Source organism: Periophthalmus magnuspinnatus, chromosome 6, assembly GCF_009829125.3.
Source record: "Periophthalmus magnuspinnatus isolate fPerMag1 chromosome 6, fPerMag1.2.pri, whole genome shotgun sequence".
NCBI lineage: Eukaryota > Metazoa > Chordata > Actinopteri > Gobiiformes > Gobiidae > Periophthalmus > Periophthalmus magnuspinnatus.
The window spans coordinates 10,072,587-10,095,678 of NC_047131.1; the positions used below are offsets into that span (position 1 = coordinate 10,072,587).

A 23,092-nucleotide genomic window follows, 5' to 3' on the forward strand; every position below is an offset into this window, starting at 1 on the left:
GATTTGAAATAAGTTATAGTAAAGTTCACAACTTAACAACAAAGGTGTTTCAAGAAGACTCCCGTACAATGTCTCACTCTGAGCTCATTTTTATTAGCAATGTTTTGGTCCCTCTGACCTCTTTCAGGTGAGACTGAAACATTGTACTAATGAAAGTGATCTCAGAGACAGTGAGCGGGAGTCTTCTTAAAACCTTTCAGTCAAGTGCCTTTGTTCTAGCACCACACCTGTCGTGCTGTCAGATGTTCAGTTTACACAGAAATGAATTAGCATGGTATTGAAAACATAAAGCCACATCTTTGCTCAAGAGTCTGTTAAAGAAAAAATCTGTGCCAAATATAGGCAAAATTTTCGATATCACTGATCCCTGTTCACCTGGGATCCAGAATAAAAACTTAAGTGCTTTACAAAGATCTGCTTGAGATTCGAACCTGGAACTTTCTTGCTGTGAGACAAGTGCACTTGCTATCCAGTACCATGTAGTGATGTCACAATATTGATGTATTTTCAAGTCAGTATCTACTTTAAATATTAGTTATAGTTTGCCTGATATCCAGCACACACACTTCTCCAATACTTAGTGAAGCTGTGAGTCTGGTTCAGATAGGCAGCGGATCAGCCAATCAGGGACACACATGGTCCGTCTGTATAAAAACAAATATGGCTGCTTAGGACTAACAAAGAACAAAGGACAAAAATATCACAGAACTGAAAAACATGTAGGACTTCTGCAGAATCAAAGAGCAAAGCACTAAACTGTTCATCTGAGGAGAGGGAAATGTGTTCAAAACGATGGTGACCAATGAGCTGCTTCATTTCACATGCATCACTGAAATAAACAAATCTGACTGAACGATCATATTTGGTTCTGGCTTGAGACGTGACAGGAGTGGAGACCAGACCTAACTGTATGTACTTTGTACAGTTTATGGACCAGACTAATCCCTCTGTTTATTATATTATTATTATATATTATTTATTATATGATTGGTGCTCAAAGAGAACAGTAGTTTTCATTATATTATTATTATAATGGCAGACACTGCAGCATTAAAAGCACTATCATAAAAAATGAGTTAATTGAAACTGGTCTGAGAAAAAGACTTTATTACATTTACATAAACTTGATACAAAAACAAAAAGTACAAAGGACGACATTACATAAACTCCCATTCACACAGAGCAGTCATTATCAAGTATGTACAGGTCAAAACAGCACCACCTGGTGTTCCTTTAAGAGCATGTTCCTGTTCAGAGTCAATTTAAATGAGGTGTAGATTGTTAGCTGGAGCCAAGGTTTGGAAAAGCGCTCGTTCGTGTCAAAAGTCTGCGTTTCGTTGCCTGTTCTACAGTCTTCTGATAATCGTCCAATTTGTCCCGAAGTTTGTTATAAATCTGAAAAAAGATAGTTTTTTAGTAATAGCATTTTACACAGTCCACAGGAAATCCTCTACTCCTCTCCTCCTCTGCCCCTCGACTGACAGTTTGTGGTTTGACAGTGAATAATCAGGTTCAACATCTGTACAAATTGAACTGTGGATTTTTATAATGAAAATACAATGTAAAGCTCATTTAAAATTTTACATCCATATACTGTTTTAAGTGAGAAAATAGGCCAAAAACTGACATTTTCAGAGGCAGTAGTTGTAACCCTCTAGCGCCCCCTGGTGTCAGTGCACTCACATTAGTGTTGGTCTGTGTGGAGCTCAGAGTCTGCAGAAGTTGGTCGATGGCGGTGTACGGCAGCCACACCAGAGGCCCGGTCGCAGAGAGCGGCTTCTGTGAAAAACATACAGGAAGCCACAGGTTAGGTTTGATTATAAATTATTATTATGCGTTTATCATTTGATCTGATTTAAAACGGCCTGATCCGAGGCAGTAGTGACCAGCACTTTAACATGAGCAACTTTTTAAACTTTATTAAAGTAAAAGTACTTGAGTACTGTTAAACTGTCAGTTATATTTGACAACATAACAGGAAAAGGGAAATCTGACAAATTAGTCTTACCTGAATGCCAAAGTACTGGTGTCCTTTCCCCAGTACTGCGTCGACATACTCCAGAACCAGCTCCGCCGCAGACTCCAGGAGGTCAAAGTTCAGGTACAGCCGGAGCAGAGAGGCTGCGTCTACTGACTACAAGAGGCATTATGAGTAAAAATATAGACTATAACAAAAGGCATTCTGGGTAAACAGAACGTAGTGATATCACAATGTTTTTTTTTGTGATAATTTTCAAATCAATATTAGTTATAGTTTGCCTGGGATCCAGAATACACTTGTCTAATACTTTGGGAGATTCAAAAGACTCACATCTTCACAGAGTTCAGATGATTGACAGGTGGATCAGCAGGAACATGCATGGTGCATTAATATCAATACAAAACAAATATGCTTATGAGGAAAAAAAAAGTTCATCTGAGAGAGAAATGTAATTTTGTTCAAAACGATGGTGACCAGTGAGCTCACTAAAACAAATCTGATTGGACAGTTGTAGGAGGGTGTGGTGACCAGATAAAATACAGACAGATATTCTGGACTTGTCAGTATTAGTACCAGTGACTATGTGTGTTTAGTACTTTTGCTAATCTTAGTACCTTTATGTTAATTTTGTACTTTTGCTAACCCTCAAAGTGTTTGAGGTGTTAGTACCTTGTATGCAGCGGTGATCCAGTCTGGTAGAGGGACTCCGTGGGACAGTAGTTTGGTAATGACATGTTTGTGGTGCTGCCCCTGACCCGAAAATCTGTCGAGGTACGAAGCCAAGAGCCGCCACGCCTCATCTGTGGCACTGAGAGAGAGAGGTAAACAAAAGGTTAATCACAATCACAACACTCTAGAGTCCCTCTAGTTCAGGGGTCGGCAACTCACAGCTCCGGAGGGTTGTCGAATTGTAGTTCTAAATTAGAAGATTATTGTGATCTTGAAAAATTATAAAATATCGTTTTAATATTTCATCACTTAAAATAAGCGCCACACTCCCGTAAGCTGGTATAAAACGCCAAAACATATTTGCAGGTGTAAGTCAACCTGATCTGAAGCTGGCTGACAAAGATATGTGGGTGTCCAAATTCAAACGCTTGACAGAGGATCTTGAAGATGTTGCCCATCAAAAGGCCACTCTTGTTCAGAATTGGAGTGATATTTAGAACCTTCCAAGACCGGACAAACTCGTGTTTAAAAAACAGAATGTCATCTCAGACACTGACATAAACATGAAGAAATATGCTGTTGATCTTTGGATCCACATAGGTATGTGAGCTGCTATTCTCCACCATGAACTATGTGAGGCGTGAGCAGTGTTTGTTTTTTACAGACGAGCACTCACAGTCCTGTGTAAAGATGAAAGTGACTTATACAGCCTCGATTTGCAGATGCTGTGTGCAGAGGTTCAGGCACAGAAGTCCCATTAACCAGGTACAATAAATATTTATGCAGATATTTAGCTAATATTTATATTTAATATTTACCTTCAACTTGGCGTGTTTTTTTTAATTTTTTTTAAATGTGTTCATTACATAAATAAAATTGTATTTTCTCTGTAGCACTTCATAGATTTCATAGGCAACACACTATAGTTGTTTATACAAAGCGTGAAAAAAATATATTCAGTGTTATCTTGATTTTAGATGTCAAAAAGTATTTGAGGTTCCCAGAAAAACTGGCACAGTGTTCAGTATCTTCTCGGTCAGTTTAAATAAAAAAAAGTGAAAGTGGAGCCATTATTCAACCCCAATTGATTGTTGACATCTGAAAGGACTTTAAGCCATAAGATTAATGACACGTTTGTAGAACCAATCCCAAAATAATGAGAAGGTTCAACATTTGTGGAGCAGACGTTTGGACACCTGTTTTGGCCCCTCCCTCTTTGCATTAACCCCTCCCTCACCTGGATTCTTCCTCCCTCACCTGGATTCTTTGGTGTTGACAACCGTTGAGAGCTGATTTGCAGCCAACCAGCTCCAGGCTTCATTCTGAACCTCCTCTCCTCCAAACTGCAGCTTTATACATCTGAGAAAGAAGAGAATTAATGAAAAATACTTTCTATTTGAGGCATTAAACAGGGACAAACAAGAAAATATCTCTAGAAGAATAAAAACAAAAAATAGGCCCGTGTTTCCGTCTCACAATGCAACACCAATATTCAAATGAGTGTCTGGTAGTTTTACTTCTAGTTTAAGTATCTTGAAGAGCCAGGAGGGGCAGCACATCAATGTTGTCAAGATACTAAAATGTCAAACTCGAACAGACTTGATACTGATTCTGATACCACGATAATAATAAAAAACTCTTTCAGACTCCCACTGTTTTTCAAAGTGCATTATGGGAAATTTTGAGTGCACTACTTCTTCAGTCATTGGTCATTCGGACACTACTAAAAATGGTGTGACCCTTAAACTGTTCCCCCTGTAGGGAATTGTGTGGACACTCAGGCAGCCATTATCACATTTAAAAACATGACAAAAAAGACGATAGATTTGACTCACTTAAAGGCCAGTCCCTCAAACACCGGGGTCAGCGGCAGGTTAAACGTCTCGCACACACAGAGAGCCGTGTCAAAAAGTCCAGTTTGAACCAACAGGGCCACCATCTCTACGGCCGAAGCATTGCCTACAGGAAACACAAAGCAGGGAACAAGAAGTGACAGATCAGGACCGGATCTGCACAGCTCGTGGTTACAGGGCAAAGGACGGTACCGGCTATGGCAGCAGATGGAGGGTGGTGCTGAGCAAGAGTGAGACGGCTACTAGACAAAATGTACTCTCTCTCCAAGTCACGCAGCTCCAAGATGTCTACCTGCCGACGCACTGAGAGAGAGAAGGGGGGAGGAGGAGAGGAAGAGGAGGAGGAGAGAGGTGGAGAGAAGGGGGGAAGGAAAAGGAAAAAAGAGTGTAGGAGTGGGGGGGTGAGAGGTTGAAGGAAGAGGGAAGGGAAGAGAAAAGAAAAGAAAGAAAAAGGTAAAGAGAAGAAAGGGGGGAATAGAGAGAGAAAGGGAGAGAGAGAGGAAATGAGGGGAAGGAGAGTAAGAGAAAGAGGGAAAGAGGGGGAGAGGAGTGAGAGGAGAAAAGATTACATTATGAACATTATTATTCTAAGTTGTATTAAATCTTGTAAACCTGTCGTGTTCTGTGCTCTGCTCGTACCTGGTTCAGGGGTAAACTCTCCATCAGAGTTCCTCTTTGGAGATGCTCCCGGACGCTCGTACTGAAATACAACAGAGGTTTGATTGAGTAATCTTTTATTGTTCTGCATTTGAGACTTTGAATGTGCTCTGAATAGAATAATTTCACCTACCCCCTAGCCCCACCCCCTGCTCTGTACTTAAGAACATTGTAAAAACTCAAGACTGCTGCTGATACGTGCGGGGTTATAAAATGCCACTTAACCTTTTAAACAATATGAATGTATAAATAAAAATCTGCTGCTACAGCTCAGCTCAGGGGGGGGCTTTAAGTTCTACAATTTTGAACAAGCAGTAAATGAACCAGTTTCTATTAATAAGCAGTTTTAGTCCAGAATAAATCAGGCCTGAATCTGGCCCCTACCGTGGCTCCGGCGGCCGGCTGGACAATCCAGGCGTACTCAGGGCGGATCAGACGGAGGCAGTTCAGAGCCGACAGGTAACAGTTCACCTGTCGCTGGAGCCCCGCCCTTGACCGCACCTCCCGGCCCAAACGCATGCCCAGCTCGAACATCACTGTGCCCGCTGAGAATGAAGATGAAAACATGGTGAGCACAAGAAAAGACTTAAAAGTAGGTTAACAACAGAATCATGACATCGCTCAGTCAGATTATTGTAATGTCCCCCCCCTTTGGATTTTTGCCATGATTCTCCCCACTCAGCTTTCAGAAAGTGGCCAGCAATAACAAGTTTAGTGGTATTAAAAAAAATAAAAAATCCTGTACATTTACAAAAGACATTTTTTGGGTAGGCAAAAAGCAACAAAACAAAAAGCATGTCAATGTCTTGGTACAAGAATTCCCGACTTCACATTAATTAACTGAATAAACATTTGTTGGGTGGTGCCCCATAAAACCAGACAAAGATCATGTGAGTCAAAACTATTCTTTAAAGGGGGGGTATTTACTTTTGTGAGGTATTTTATTTCTCTGGGGTATTAAAGAGGGGATATTTTACTTCTATGGGGTATTAACTGCAACACATAGCATATTTAGATCACTATGTTACATTGTATTGTTTTGAAAATGCTATATTCGCCTAAAAACAAGTTTTGACATGTTTTACAAGTTTCATTTTTGTTTTTGATGCCCTGAGTCAAAAGTCTCTTCCCTTCACAGAGCTATCACATTACAGTCTGTGTTAATGAAACTACTGCACATCACATCAGGTTTGTCAAGTTGTTTTGTACAGTTTTGTATCACATTTTTGTATATTTATGGAGAATTGTTGTGTGGGCACATGGAGTGACATAGGCTTCAGTCAGCTGACAAATCTTACAGCTGACTGTAGGGATGGTTCAAATAGGAATAGGAATACTTGGAAACATGACAGTTTAAGTTAAAGTTTCAAAGGTATCTGGATTTAACATGTAAAAGCAAACGTTGCGTCTCTGTGTATTTTGTGCGGACTGTGTACCTTTCCTGTAGTTGTGCCTCTGGATGTGAAAGGCGTAAAGCAGCTCGTAATAATTATGAGACAGAAGATCCAGACTGCGAGCGCGAGACTCAATGATGTTCACCAACTGGAAAACACAAAAATATAAAATAAACTTAAAAACAAGAGAAAGAGAACATGTTTGAAAGTAAAGAGGAGTCCGCACCTCATCATGAAGGTTCACATAGGAAAACTGCACCAGGTCCTGAAGCTGAGAACGCTCACACAGGACCACCACCAGCTGACGCAGGCAATCCAGCTGCCTGCAGGGAGAGAGAAGAGGGACAAGAGGGATGAGGAGAGAGAAGAGGGACAAGAGGGACGAGGAGAGAGAAGAGGGACGAGGAGAGAGAAGAGGGACGAGAAGAGGGACGAGGAGAGAGAAGAGGGACGAGAAGAGGGACGAGAGGGACGAGGAGAGAGAAGAGGGACGAGGAGAGAGAAGAGGGACGAGGAGAGAGAAGAGGGACGAGGAGAGAGAAGAGGGACGAGGAGAGAGAAGAGGGACGAGGAGAGAGAAGAGGGACGAGGAAAGAGAAGAGGGACGAGGAGAGAGAAGAGGGACAAGGAGAGAGAAGAGGGACGAGGAGAGAGAAGAGAGACGAGGAGAGGGATGAGGAGAGAGAAGAGGGACAGTGAAACATCCTCTGCAGCAGAAAAGATTTTAAACACAAACTGCTCATGTTCGGCCGACACCTTTAACAAAGGTCATATTTTTTCCTTTTTTTCTGATCATAAACTTTTTCTTAGCTTCCACTCTAGCTACTCTGAGGGAGCAGTGCCGAGTTGCTACAGGCTAAGCTAGTGCCCCAGAACTCGGGCCGATCACTCAAAACTCTGAGGTGTAAAACTATGTCCACATTTGTCAAGACTCAACTCAAACTTGATATTTCTACAGTTTAAAGCTCGATTATAGTCATATAGTATACAGAACAGTATATATATGTGTATAGTTTATCCCGTACATGCTTGCGTCAGGGTTCTGTGTTAGAGCCTCGTACGCCTCACTGTTATGACCCAGGTCCAGGTGATGTTTGAAGATACGGGTCCACAGCGCCGCCTGTAGGGGAACAGCAGAACTACAGTTAGATCAGATCATATATTGAGATAACACATCAGCTTTAGTTGAGTCCAGAGATTCATTATTAAACATTTACTTTATATGTCCACTGTCAAAGTCCAAACACTAGAGTTGCATTTTGTTTTTATTGTTTTGACCTGAGAGGTTGCATCAGTGGCGGCTTCAGTGATGGCCAAAGTGGAGAGTTGAATAACCAGTTCAGGAAGTCCCACGTCCTCCAGTAAACGCAAAACCTGCAAGAAATAAAACAATGAAATTAAATATTAAGAAAACTTAATTCACACAAATACAAAAGTACAGAAGGAAAAAGGGTAGAGTAAAAGGAGAAGCAATAATATTAGTAGTAGTAATAGTTGAAGTAACAGTAGTAGTACTGCGGTCCAATAACAGTCGTTGGCGTAAAAGCTGTAGCAGTAGTATTAATAGCACCTTGTTGTAATACTACAATAGCAGTAGTAGCAGTAGTAGTATAAGTACCTTGTTGTAGTACTGCAGTCTGGCCGTTGGAGCCGCCTCTTCATCCTCTGTCCCCGTGAGCTTCATCAAAAACTCCTCTTTCTCCACCTCATTGGCCGCTTCCTGAAAGCACTGCAGAGCCTACGAGAAAAAAGTGTCAGTTGCCCTCCCAGCCTGCCACACAAAACAGTCAGATGCCCTTCCATCCTGTTGTACACCATTTGTTAGACGCCCTTCCATCTGTTTTATATATCTGTGTGTCAGAATCCCTCTTTATGTTTCAGACTGTTTCAGGTGCCCTCCCTGTGCTTCAGCTTGTGTCAGATGCCTTCCCGTAGTACCTTCTGTCCTTCTCCCGTGGCGAGGTAGCACTGTCCCAGCATGAACCTGCAGGAACCGATGTTCACCTGACACCAGGGACCAACCAGACGCACGTACTCCTGAGAGAGAGGGAGAGAAGAGAGGTGAGTGGAGACAAGTGGAAGAGAGGGAGGAGAGAGAGGGGGGTGAGAGGGGAAGAGAAAAAGAGGGAGGGAGGATAGAGAGGGGAGGAGGGAGAGAAAGAGAATGAAGGATCCAGAGAAAGGAAGGAGAGACAGAACTAGAGCTGAGGAGAAGAGAGGAACTCAGAGGAGGAGAGGAGGAGATCGAGAGGTTCAGGAAGATAGAGGCTCAGAAAAAGAGACAAACTCAGAGAGGGATGGAAAGAAAAAGACAAATGGACAGAGGAAAGGATAGAGCCTGAGGAGAACCAGAGCAAAACTGAGGGATACAGCTGCTGGTGGAAAATCTCACATCTCATTTATAAATATTCCAATATATTAAGAGTTGGTACAGAAAGTGACATACTGTAGCTTTAAAGTGAAACTCACCTGTAACTGTGTATACTGACAGTTGGCCATCAGACACTCTGGGAACTGGAATCCAGGGTTACTGGGCCAACTGGGAAACTGGATCAGGAAGAACGCTCAGGTGTATTGAGTGTTTTATTTTGAATGATCCAGCCGCCTGTAGCTCGTGTTCATAATAGACTCCTATTTTGTAGGTTTAATTTTTGTGTTATTTTGAAGGCTACAGGCTCTGTCCCGGCTTGTGTGTTCATTATAAACTTTTACTCAAAAGGATAAATGTTTATGATTAAATATTGCGTGATTTCTTTTGAAGGATACTGACTAATTACAATTATAATAAAAGGGGGGGTGTTTTATTGAGAAGGATCCAGACCACTAAACCTCATGTGCATTTTTTAAGTATTACTTTTATTTTGAAGGATACAGGCTCTGTTCAAGAAGGTGTGATTGTTATAGTGTCTTATTTTGAAGGTTCAATGTTTATGATTGTGTGTGTTTTATTGTGAAGAATACAGGCTCTGTCCCAGCTTGTGTGTTCATTATACAGTCTCTTATTTTGAAGGTTAAATGATAAAGGTTTGTTTTATGTTGAAGGATACAGGATCTGTCCCAGCAGGTGCACCACACTGGACACCATGTGGCTCCACTGCAGCAGCTCCGCCTCACTGTTTCTCTGAGAATAAATCTGAGAAATTATGTTTTTACGAGCCGTGGTCTGATAGAACAGCTCCACCACTGTCTGCGGGCTCAGGACTGGACAGAAAGAAAGATATAAAGTTTTCTATAAATATGTGTCATCTGTTAAAGTCCCCATATTACACTTTTCTGATCTGTTATAATATTGTTTCCTCATCACAAACAGACCCGGAGTTGTGTTTTGTTTCATTCACACATGTTTAACACACAAACCCTGCATATTTAGGCTGAGTTCCTCTCTCAAACAGAAAACCCACTGTTCCACTGCGTGATGTCATGTGGTAATACAGGAAGTGCTCCATTGTGTTTTTAAACTCCACACACCTTCACTAGAATCATTTGGGTGATATTAGCCCTGGCAATGCCAATCTCTACTGAACTAAAGGTAAAAGGAGCTGTTAACTTGAAAACTACCACTTCATGACATCACAAGGTGGAACTGAGCATTTTCAACTTTGTAGAAAAAAAACATAAATAAAGGGTTGGTCAAACATCCACATATGTTTTTGAGGGGCTAACAGCATTATAACATGACTTATAGCTCACAACAGTCAATTTCGTGTAATATAGAAGTTTAAACATGAATCACTAAAACAATACTCAAAAACAGAGGTGAGACATTTCTGTTCTTCCTCTGCAGTTTAACCTTGGACAGTAAATAAGAGATTCAAATATTCAAGATTTAAAGGCGCTGTACCTGACTCCGTCTTACTGTCTTAAAAACAGAACTAGTTCATTTTAAATGGTTTGCAGTGGTCTAAAGTTATTCCTCACTTACCTTATGCATTCTGAACATCCTAATTATTCACCATGATGAGTTTATAAGCCCTTTTCACAACTCTCAGAGAAAAGAGCAGAGCTTTGCCATTATGGTAATGCTAACAACATCTAGCATGTTAACAATGCACATCCAGATTGTCTTCAAGAGCTGCTTATATCTGTACAGAATCAAGACACATTTTACTGATACATCAGAAAACATCTTTTTGTCTATGTAGTAAAACTAGTTTTTAGTAGAAACAAGTCCACTGAGTGCGGTCTGCATCTAAATGGAAAGCTTTTTAATCCTCTGAAAACCAGGCAGGTCACTGTTGACATGGTAATGTTTGTAAGCATTACTGTGTAATGTTGTGAAAAGAGCTTATAAACTCCTCGTGGTGAATAACTAGGATGTTCAGAATGCATAAGTTATGTGAGGAATGACTTTGGACCACTGCAACCTGTTTAAAATAAATAATAAATGTTTTTCACCTTTTTAAAACAGTAAAAATCAGGTACAGAGAGTTTAAATAATGAATAAAAACGTATATTTTGTAGTTCATAGATGCTGTGTTGTGTTCAGACCTGTTCTGTTGGAGGAGAGCGCTGGAGCATCCGACAGCTCCAGGACTGTGAGGTGCTGCAGATTTGCATCTCTGAGGACAAAATGAAACTTAAATAAGGACATTATGTCTTTAACTAGGCTGACCTATTCTTGTAACATGTTAACATTAGCAGTGGTAGTATGATAGTGCTAATTAGTAGTAGTAGTGACCGTAGTCATAGCAGTAACAGTAATAGTAGTAGTATTAGTTACAGTAATAGTAGCAGCAGTAGTGCAAGAAGAAGTAGTCATAGTAATATGTAAGGTAGTACTAGTAGTAGAAGTAGCAGCAGTGGTAGTATTAATAGTAATAGCAGTAGCAGTATTATTACTAGTAGTAGTAGTACGTACATGATGTCCACAGGGACGGCAGAAGCCAGAGTCTGGGAGATGTTCTTCAAAAGGTGATATGACGACAACAGGTGAGAACTGCGTGGAATCAAGTCCTGCTGTAACTGCAACAACCAGGCTCCACCCCCAAACACCTGAGAAAGAGAGGAGGAGAGATGGTGGAAGGAGAGAGGGTGAGAGAAAAGAGCAAGAAGATACCGGAGAAATATATAATTAATTAAATCCTAATAAGACAAGAAAACCTTCATTTGTCCAAAAACGGCGAAGTTGCAGATCTCCTGATTTTTGATTAAACAAATGAATCACTTTATTACAGGACATTCGTCTCATGTTTTATTTAATAAAATGGTCTAGAATATATTAATTGCAACATTAAATAATTTTATGGCAAACATTTTGTCAAAGGAAGGACAAAGTTTTATGTCCCCCTTTAACAAGTATTTTAAGTTTTGATCTGAGTCATTTTATAACTGCAATGAAACATCACAAAACCACGAACATTCAATTAAATCAGCCCTATTGTGCTTGTGTATCATAGTTATATCTATGCCATGCCTGAATCATTATGTAATAAATTTGACATTTTAAATCGTAAAACGTATTCTGCAAAACTGATTTTTCAGAGCCTTTAAGTATGTTATAGTTGTTTCCTTCTCACCATTTTTACTCATCTGAAGTTGTATTTGGAGTGATTCATGTCTGAATAATCTTTAATCGCTTATTATCAAGCCGCCATTTTGTCGACTACCAGTTTCTACCCCCATCTGTACACGCCCACTGTGACGTACACACCTCCTGTTCCAGTTTTATTTTCTTAATCGGTGATACTCGTAGGATTCGGCAGTGTCGCATAGTCATTTTGATGACAAGTAGAAAAAAAGGGCTCGCTAGTGTTATGTGCACCTACCCATAAGGGGCGCCGACAGCATGCACCGCTTTGTTGTGATGACATTTACGGCTACGTCACTTCCCATTGGGCACCGCAGTTTTCTGACGCAAGAAATCAACAGACCTGTTGTTTTAGATGAATATTGTGATTTAAAATGTGCAAATTACAATATAATGATCGACGGGTGTCAGAGATTGTAACTATAGAGCAGACACAAGCACAATAGGGATGATTTTAAATGTGTGTCCAAACCTTTGCCTTTAGATCGTGTAGATCGCACTTGTAATCATATTATTGTGACAGGTGTACTCACGTCGCCAAAGCGCAGGTAGAGTTTCTGGAGGATGAGCAGGTCTCGACAGAAGTGAGCCCTCGTCATGGCAATGGTCGTCAGGGCCTGGGAAACCATGGCAACGGCCGTGGAGCTGCCGTAGAGCTGAGAGAGGCTCAGGCGAGTCTGAAGGGATTGGGCTAGGAGGGAGAGGGAGAGGGAGAGGGAGAGAGAAAGAGGACAGAGGAGAAGACAAGAGGAGAGACGGAAAGAGGGAGAGAAAGAGAGAGACAGAATTTGGCTGATGATCCTTCTCTCTCTCCAACAAATTAAAGTGGCTGTTTCAGTTTTTTCTATGCAACAGCAAAACTCCGTTCTCATCGTTGTGAACAGAATACTTGAAATGCATTAGGAAAGTGAGGAATAACTTTTGACCGCTGCAAACCGTTTTGTACCTGAGCTGAGGGGGTTCTCTGATGTCTCCGTGTCCGTCTCCAGGTCCATCTCTCTCAGAAGCATGTTGATGGCCGACACAGGGCTCCTCACGTCCTGAAGTTTGTTCTGGATGTCCTCGATCACATTATCACTGAAAATAAACATCTCAATCACTTATAACCCACTTTCCATAAGCTCGATACAGGGCAGACCCGCTCAGTCCGTTTCCACTGTCTAAAGTGCACAAGCTGTTTGAGGGTCTGAGGTCTACACGTGAGGAGACACATACCACAGACAAATGATTGGACAGGAGAGAGCAAACACTGAAACGATCTTGTGATAAACCACTGTATTTCCAGTTATGTGTCTTATATGTTCAAGTCAAAGTGCTCAGCAAAATAAAGCTAGTGCACCACATTCTCGTCAAGAGACATTGCTGAAAAAATATCATCCTTTGACTGTACATGGAACTAAACATGTTTGAATATTTTTGATTTACCAAACCCGGACTACATGGGAACTGAACCAGGACTAAAACTCTAAACCAGTGCCTTGTATTGTCTGGTCCAGTACAAGGCACTTTCAAGTTAACCCTGGTTTAGCCGTATAATATGAACTTAGTATCCAGGACTAACCCATGTTCTATGCCCTCTAGCCCCGGTCGCACCTGTCGCTGTTCTCACCTGTCGTTGGAGAGCATGTTGTCCAGCACTAGCTCGGCGGCTCTTTCTGGAGACTCAAGCTGGTCCAGAGCCTTCTCCATCTCGTATGACATCTCTCCTGAAACGATGTCACTGACCAAACGCAGACACTGAGCGATGGTGAGCACGTCCCGGGCCACGTCAGGGTCTGAGAAGAGATAGTATTTCTAAACACGTGTACCTTTCTTTTTTTTTTTTTAAAGGGTCCAAGGAGAGACAGGTACAGGGGTTTACAAATGAAATACTTTTAAAAAGGATCTGAGGAAAGGAGACATGTATAAATGTTAAAGTAATTGTAGTATTTTGTTTAAGAGCCTGAGGGAAAAGAGAGGAGAAATAACTAAATATTCAGTCTGAAGTCAAGAAAGAAGAAAAGGTTCTCCTATATTCAGTGGTGGAAGGTAACAAAGTACAAGTAGTAAAGTACTGTACTTAAGTAAATATTTTAGGGATCTGTACTTTACTTGAGTACTTTTTACAGTGGATACTTTTTACTTTTACTTCACTACATTTGATATTAGGTATCTGTACTTTCTACTCCACTACATTTTTGACGAGGACTGAAAAGTAAAAAGTACTTTTCATATGATTTGAAAGGCTATTTTTACCATGTTCGTGGTAACATCCTGACTAAGTTTTCGAGTTCAGCTTTGGTTTTGAGCAAACCAAAATAAATACACAAAATTCATAAGAAAGATGAAGAAAATGATTTGTGCTGCTACAAATATGTATACTACTTTTTACTCTTAAAGTATATTTAAAAAAAGGCACTTTCATACTTTTAGTAGTTTTTTTCATCTGATACTTTTACTTTTTACCTCTATCCATGCTTTTACTTAAGTAACAAAATTGAGTACTTCATCCATCACTGCCTATATTAAGTTGCTAGTTACTCTGAGAAGATGTCCATGTAATCTCTCGGTCGTCCAGGTCTGATTCAGAGCAAAAGACGAAGTTTAAATCTGTCAACTGGACAAACAGATGAGCAGCGAAACATCTTCATTCCTAAAACCATTTGTCCAGTTGACAGATTTAAACTTCGTCTTTTTCCCCAGGTATTCTGAGGGTAAAAGACTAAAAAGTTTTCTAAAGATTCACTGACCCTCTGCGATGGGCGTCTCCTCCTCGATGGACATGTATTTATCATAGGACAGATACAGATGATCCACAGCGAAACAGGGCAACAAGAACGACACAAAACCCTGGGAAATTTAGAATAAAGATTATCATTTTGAAAGTGCCATTCTTCTGTACATCGACCACAGCTTTATGTAAACAGTCAATAAGATCCAAATCAGTGGGTTCCTATGTGTAAGCCTACGAATGGGTGGAGTTTAGTACATGCATCATGGAGCAGGTCCTTCTCTGTAGAGCTGTGGTTATTTAGATAAGAATTTATATGGGACAACAGCAGAAAGGAGGAGTGAGTGAAGTTTAATCTGTCTTTATGTAAATACTATGTCCTAGTACTTTTTTTCTGCATTAATGGTAGCCCCCTCTGCAGGTGTAGTCTTGTGAATGCAGTTTGGGTCAGATGGAGACTGTATATGTAAATGGACATAGCCAAAGCGCTAGCCACTTGTATTCCAAATAGGAAGTGATCATGGCACAGCTCCACTGACTCTGGCTACAGTTCACTTTACATTGAATTGTTGCAGTGAGCCTTGTTATTTTGGTCTTATAATGTTCATATTTTTGAGTCGAATACAGTCCTACTTCTCTGTATGAATCTGTATGTGGGTGGAGGCAATGGGTGGAGGAGGATGGAGGCACCTTCTTGAGCAGACAGCCCATCCCGGTGTGAGGGTCCACGCTCAACCCCAGAGGCATGGACAGAGCCTCCTGGTACTGCAACACACAGGCGTAGAACCGAGACCAGAACTCCACCAGGAGCTGACGATACTCCTCCTGAGAGAACTCCAACTCTGTCACACTGCTCTGGAGCTGAGACAACAGGGTTCAAACGTATAAACCAATTTAATTTTTCCAAGTAGAAAACACTTTAATCATATTCAAGTGTAAAATCAGAATGTCTAAGACTTTGATATTACGATATAGAAAAAGGCCCAGGTCTCTCATTTGAAGCAGGTAAAATAATGACACTCAGAAGACTATGGCTTTTGCACCTCTTTGAAACTCAAATGGACCCACAGTCAGTTTAGTCTGGACCTGGGACTGTATAGAAAACATAACATTCTACAGGCCTGTAGTTTACATCTGAACCAGAGGACTATTACATAAGTGAGGGTCCTAACTCCCCACATATTATCTTTAATAATCACCTCTGTCTCCACAGCTACAGTCACCTCTCTCTTCAAAGACTCCCAGCTCAGGTCTGTGATCCTCTCAGAGCCTCGTCTGAAAATCTGGCAACAAAAAAAAAAAAAAGTAAATGTACGTTTAAAGTTTAACTTTTACATGGACTATACAGAGTAATGCTTATGAGTCACAGTTTGAGATCAACAATCAGAATTAGAGCTCAACACAGTCTGACCTGCAGAGCTTTGACGATTGCTGTTGCCGTGAAGCACAGAGGAGAGAACAGCACATCCAGGTACGTCTCCTGTGGTAAAGATGAAAATAAATTAACAACAATAGTGCCAGTAAAATAAATAAATAAAAAATACCATAACTTGAAAAATCTAATAACCCAGTAATGCATCTGTCTTTACTTTCCCAGGAGATGTGTCAGAAAGATCAGATTACACACATCAGATAGAACTGTTTACATTTATATAATCAGACTTTTGGCCTGCATTTAAGACAGCCTCTGTCTTATTTTCATTTTACATGTATTCACTTCCCACACTTGGAGAAAGTGAGTTACTGTAGCCACAGCTGCTCTGGCACAATGGTTAAAACCATACTGCCAATCTGTGCCATCAAACCCTCTAAAAACCTCCCTTACACTGCACGTACACAAACACAAATCTTAATGCGCAGACTAGAGCAGGTAATTCTTTGTATAGAACTGCTGCTTTTACAGTTTACTCAATGGGGGCAAAAGTTTTGTATTTGAGCTTTAAATCAGTTGATGTGATAATGTTTGGATCATTTCTTTACCCGCGGGTCCTGGTCAATGCCAATGTGGACTTCATCTTCAGGCGAAGGATGAGTGAAGACCTGGTTCCACTGTCCAGCTGAGTTACTGCTCAGAGAGAGTTTACATGTTTATAATGTTTATAATGTTTACTGTTTGAGGTTGTGATTTAACTTACTGTTCAAAGTTGATGTATTTGACAATAGTAGAATTTGTGTCGTCGAGCCACAGACCCCAGACCTCTGTGGGGGTCAGAGTGAAGTCCACCAAAGTCTCCTGAAAAACACCAGAAACACATTTCAAATTAACAATAACATCCTATATTCAATATAATGTACTGAGTAAACAAGAACACAGTGAAGGCTGATGTCAGCTGTCAATCATCTGTAAGAATGTGATAGAGGAGCACACACGGCTCTGGACACTGGAACCAAACCCAGCCCAACACCACTTTTCAATTTATTATGGGCCTGTCCATGGGCCAGTCCGCGGGCCTAACCTGAGTGGAGAAGACAGTGGAGATGTGGTCGAGGCTGTATCGCTGGTTGTCGGTGGCAACGAGCTGTAGTACGGTGAATTGTCCGCTCTGAGGGAAGGCCAGGTAAACACAGAGGCACACCCCTGTGCTGGGGCAGAACACCTGTCGCACCCTGTGCCCCTGTCCTGACAGGCGCTTCACTCCTCTACGCGCAGGGACATACTCCAACATGTCCGCCTCCAGCAAACACAGCTGATCCTGGAAACAAGAGAGGGGTCAGAAATATAGAGAAGGAACAACAGTGACATTAATATTTTACAGTGACATCAAGCTAGGGGTGTTCTGCAAGTATGTGTATGGTGGAAAGTTCAGCAGTTACCATGGTGACACAGCCCAACAAAGCCTGATCTGTTTTTAGCAGATACAAAAACTCACAAAATACAATAGATTCAAACAGCACATTTTCTGGAGACTGATCAATTCGACCTTTCATGGTCCTGTTTAGGAGTTTGATTTTCAACAAAAAGGTGAGAGAGACTAACTGAAATCGCTTATGCTAGCTAGCTTGTGACTGTAATGCCATTTGAGAGGGACTTGTTTAACAGCACAAATCAGCTCACCTATTGTAGTTTCAACTAAGTCAGTTCTTTATGGTCAAATTGTGTTAAAACAAAGATCAGATTAAAGTGTAACAATGCCTCAGACAGAGCAGTGCCTACTGTTGGCATCACACCCCTAGGGAATGTTGATAACATCAGGTGCATTAAAATGACATAAAATTCTCCTAACCCTGAATGACCACATGCGCAGCTTATGGTCTTGGCACAGAGCATAGATGAAGCAGTCGTCCTCCAGCTCGCGCACAGCCAGACTCAGCACCAGGTCTGAGGGCTGCTCTCCTCTGATGGCCGAGGGCATCCAGCCAGAGATACGACGCATCATGGAGGACCGTTTGAGGTCCACCACAGAGAGGGAACCTACAGAGAGACAGAGACAAGAGAGGTAAAAAGAAAGTCCATTTTCACGTTTACTTGTTTCGTTTTTGATGGTTCGAGTCTACCCTAACACTAAGTCAATCCCCCTTCAGAGCGCTATCACAACACAATCAGCGTACATCCCACTAATTAAACTGTACATCACATCAGGTTTGCTAAGTTGCTGTGTAATTTTGTATCATATTTTTGTTTATTTATGGAGAATTTGTGTGTGGGACCATGGGTGACGTAGGCTTGTGGTGGTGGTGTTTTTGATGAGGAAACAATATTATAAATAACCCCTCTTTAGCCCCTCTTTAAGCAAAACTGAGATTTTCTGAGCTATTCAGGAGTATCAAGATTACTCAAACATGCATGAACAACTATAACATGATGAAAAAAGTTGATGTCCCCTTTAATACCAGTAGGGTGCTTGGATGTGTCGCTTGCCTCTACCTTGTACGTCGTGTGGCGGCAGAGTGACCACTGTGATGCCCCCTGCTGGAGAGGCCAGGGCATAGTGAGCCTCTCCTGTGTGGCTGATCCAACAGGTGGCGCTGCTGGGACTGGAGGTGTAGTTCACTGCGTTGGGGATGGGGGCGCTGTGAGGTCCCTCCTGGAGGCTAAGTTTACCCACATCTGTGAAGATGGACTGCATGTGGAGCTCGGTCACCAGCTCCTGAAAGAGACCAGATTTAAGCCAGATGCCCTTTCATATCCTGTATCCGCATGCCCACTCATGATCCTATATCCCTGTGTGTCAGATGCCCTCCCATCCTGCTGTATTCCTGTGTGTCAGATGACCTGCCCTCACATCTTCCTCAGGTCAAGTTACAGGTAAGATCTGCAGAAGAGGCAAGCCCGCTCAGTAAGAATGCATTTTTTTCCCCTTGGCAATGATTACACCTGTTCAATTGAATAAATACAAAACAAACAAGAGTAATGCCATAATGTGCATCATTTAAGGCAAAGCAATAACATCTCCATGGAGACAAAGAAGTGACTGAAATGAAAGTTACACACTGCATCTTTAAATGTAATGTCCTTATGATAAACAGATTAATCTGCAGATTGTTTTTTGCCCTATGATTTAAAGTAGATGAGCCATGTTTTGGTGCATGTGCACTCACACTGCGGTACATGCGTGTGGGGTGGGGCAGGACCAGTCTATGGACACTCTGATTGGTGCAGATGAGGATGACGACGTTGTGGAGCGTTTCCAGGACAGCGACCCCTCCTGGCAGCACAGAGCAGTGACTGAACTTGAGTTTTACCCCATTGTTCAGGAGGTTCATATCCAGAGACAGCTCCACGAACTGCACGCTGTCTCCACATGTCGACCTAAAGACACAGAGAAAGGTACATTTTTTGACTTTTATATATTGGTTAAAATCTGAGCTTTAAATTAATCCAAGAGACCCATGTATTTCAAAACATGTTTGCAGAGGTCTAAACTACAGGGTTGGCAGTTTTAACACAAAAGACCCCATACAGTTGCAGGCGGAAATTACCAATTTGGCTATAACCTGGTACGAACATATTTCCTCTTTTGTATAGTTCAATGTTTTTTTAAGCTGTATGTCCCAAACAAATGCATAAACTAAACAAAGAGCAGCCATTCAGATCATAAATCCTTTTAAAACCTTTAAATCAGAATTGAAGCCCCATAGTGTAACTTTTTAACAAGAAAGCATGATGTTCGTATGTTTATTGCACTGATACAGCTGGTTTCCATGGAAATGTTGTTTCTTTGGCTATAATATTCCAAGGTAAGGTATAAAATGTATCTATCTCCATGGATAACATTCTGAAGTTTGGTTTAACCATTTGTTTCCATGGAAACATACAGGGCTCCAGACTGTGACCAAGTGCTCACATTTAGCACCTAATTTTGGTATCTGAGCAAGTGGCTTTTTTCAGCCCTAAAATACATCAGTCAGGGGCTACTGTATTCTTGGGAAAAAGGTCTGGAGCAGTGGGATGACATGCCACCTCCAGAAAGTTACATATTGCAGCTTTAAATTCTTCTAAAATGTGAGAATGGTAAAAATGACTCAGGTTTATATTGTTTTTCACAGTGTGGTTAATTCTTGCTCCACTTCTGGGTCATTCTCTGGAGGTGAGATACTTCAGTGCCACAGTCGCCCTGGGGCAGCCTGATAGATACGTGACCTACCTTCTGTCCCATCAGCCTCTCTACCTGGTTTCTGTGTAAATGTGTTTAAAAGTGACTCACCAGTGAATGAACCTGTTGCTTGTGACTGACAGGAGTTTTCCGCTCTCTTCGTAGTGAAACGCTCCGGCGCTGTCTGAGAATTTACCACCAGGAAGAGGATTCAGACCTGAACAGAGACAGGATACACGGTTCAGTGTGGAGATCTGTACTTCTATGGATCAGAGGATCAATTACAGCAAAACACAGGCTAAAAATCATAACAATTTCTCTCATAGACTATTTATGTATGCTGGTCAGATTAAGGCAACTTTATTTGTATAGCACAATTCATACACAAAGTAATTCAAAGTGCTTCACAGAATAAGAAAGACATTAAAATCACAATGCAGCAAATCAAAACATAAATAATGTTAACATTAAAAGAGAAGAGTGCTGAACACAAACCTTTCAGTCATATACACAGCTAAACAGAACCGTTTTGAGCCTGGATTTGAATATTGTCAAAGTAGAGGCCTGTCTTACATCTTCAGGAAGACTGTTCCAGGTTTTAGCTGCATAAAACTGAAACACTGATTACCCACGTTTAGTCCTGACTCTAGGCACCAGCAGGAGGCCAGTCCCTGAAGTCCTCAGATTAAAGGTCCTATATTACGCAAAATTGACTCTTGTGAGCTTTCAGTCAAGTTGTAATGTTGTTACCTCCTCAAAAACACACCTGGAGTTGTGTTTTGTTTCATTTACAAATGTTTGAGTAACACTTTATTATTAGTCTGTCTACATCTCCAAAGCTCAAAATGCTTTGTTCCACCTAGTGATGTCATGAAGCGGTAGTTTTCAAGTTAACAGCTATCTTTTATTTTAAGTCCAGTAGAGATCCAAATGATTTTAGTGAAGCTGTACAGAGTCTGAAAACACTTCTTGCATTACCACTTACTGTGTGACATGACCAGGTGGAACAGTGTTTTCTGTTTGAGAGAAGAATGCAGGATTTGACTTAATTTGTGTTAAGGTAGATAAATAGACCTTTATTCCAAAGGGGAAATTCTTTTTCACAAATACTTTCTAAAGAGTACATTGATACAAAAGGACAGATGGACACAGGACGACACAGGACAACATACAACACACACACGTGCACACACACATGCTTTTGAGGATCCAGATTATGGTGGCAAAAGTGATAGAGCTTTTACTGAAGTGTGCCCTTCCACTTCAAACCTTAAACATGTGTGACTGAAATGAAACACAACTCCAGGTCTGTTTGTGATGAGGAAACAACATTATAACATAGTTCAGAAAATTGCATAATGCAGTAATACAATGCTCTAGAAGAAATAATCAGCGAGAAGTAGCTTTTTCTGCACATTCTGAAGATGTAATGACGATTATATTTGTTGGCGATTATCAAGATTATATAAAATCGCACGAATGATTATTGTCGACCCTTTTTATCACGATAAACGATATTATTTGTTTTTGTCCCATTCCTACTTTGTTGCTCCTTGTATTGTCATTAACATAAAAAGTAACTACATTGTTCAAAAAGACTGCTTAAATATGAAATATAGACAATAAGTGCCATTGAAACAAATATGAATGAAACTTCTTAATAGAGAAAGCAATTGTGTCGAAAGAGTCTTAACAAATTTATGGGAAACACTGCTCTGTAATTATTGGCTTTCCTTGGAACAACAATCCCAAACTCTGACACTAAAAACAGTGCCAGAGTTTAAAACAACTTTGTAAAGGTGAGAACAACTTTGACAGTTAAACAGACTGTACGCAATACAAAATGAAGGCTAAACGTGAACATCTCCGCTCCAACAAATAACTACAGAATTATTATTATTTAGATTTGAAACATAAACTAAGCAGTGTTTGTGTTTTGTTTATAACATGCTTTGACTGACACCTGATGAGACATTAGAGTTTACAGCTAGCGGCTAAAAGCGTGTTAGCTCCCGGTTAGCCGCCAAAACCTACTTTAGCCTGTATATTTCTTATTTTTCCACCTGTCTCTGAGCTAACATCACGGATGGACAGTTTGACAGCGGCAGTTTTGTCTCGTACCCAGGTTCACTGTTACTTCTCGGTAGCGGCGCTGCGTTTCTCTCTCAAAGCCGCAGATCTCGATGAAGCTCCTCTCCAGAGCCGCCGCCATCTTGCCCTCCTCATGGAAGTGCGTGCGCGGTGACGTCAGAGGAGCGCAGAGACACGCGCGGGGTCCACTTTCAAACTTTTAAAGAAAAAGGGATTTTTAACAAGCAGAATAAATGACGTCCGAGATTAACAGGAGAGTCCTGACCTCAAAGTCAAAATGTAAATATCCATATTTGTTTATGAAATGTGAGGCTTGTTGGGCTAAACAGGAAACTCAAAAACAAAAGTATGTTTTTCTTAAATAATCTTAATTAGTTCAACTGTCCAAATTTAACCTGTCTCTAGATCATGGCTGCTATTAACTGACAATTATCTTTGGTAATCAATGAATCTGGCAAATATTCTATCGATTAATTTGTTGTTTGGATGAAAAAGCCTGTAACTTTGCTTGGCAAATCCAGACTGCTTTGTGTCCTCACTCCCTCAGTCGCGTCTCGAGCCAGAGCCAAACATGACTGTCCAAACTCCAATCAACTCAGATGAACAGAGTTTAGTGCTTCTCTCATTGATTATGCAGAAATCCTTAAAATCATGAATAAGGAGCCAGAGGACTGCA

The 23,092-nt window shown here is 41.0% G+C and overlaps 1 protein-coding gene across 1 annotated transcript; it reads right to left on the reverse strand.

Moving 5' to 3' along the window:
- Nucleotides 1-1,090: 1,090 nt before the first annotated feature.
- nup160 (nucleoporin 160) lies at nt 1,091-22,554 on the reverse strand. Its single transcript, XM_033967869.2, has 34 exons — nt 22,447-22,554; nt 20,437-20,542; nt 19,331-19,541; nt 18,657-18,879; nt 18,016-18,203; nt 17,248-17,484; nt 16,927-17,024; nt 16,772-16,856; nt 16,203-16,271; nt 15,991-16,074; nt 15,482-15,652; nt 14,811-14,910; nt 13,691-13,856; nt 13,028-13,158; nt 12,615-12,772; nt 11,413-11,546; nt 11,043-11,113; nt 9,602-9,755; nt 9,024-9,093; nt 8,493-8,591; nt 8,173-8,292; nt 7,833-7,928; nt 7,580-7,674; nt 6,781-6,877; nt 6,597-6,702; nt 5,545-5,705; nt 5,143-5,203; nt 4,696-4,806; nt 4,486-4,609; nt 3,908-4,009; nt 2,651-2,789; nt 2,009-2,134; nt 1,684-1,779; nt 1,091-1,395 (listed from the first exon to the last, which is right to left on the reverse strand). Exons 1-34 carry the CDS (start codon nt 22,535-22,537, stop codon nt 1,282-1,284), a joined length of 4,194 nt encoding a protein of 1,397 aa, XP_033823760.1. The 5' UTR covers nt 22,538-22,554; the 3' UTR covers nt 1,091-1,281.
- Between the last annotated feature and the right edge of the window lie 538 nt (nt 22,555-23,092).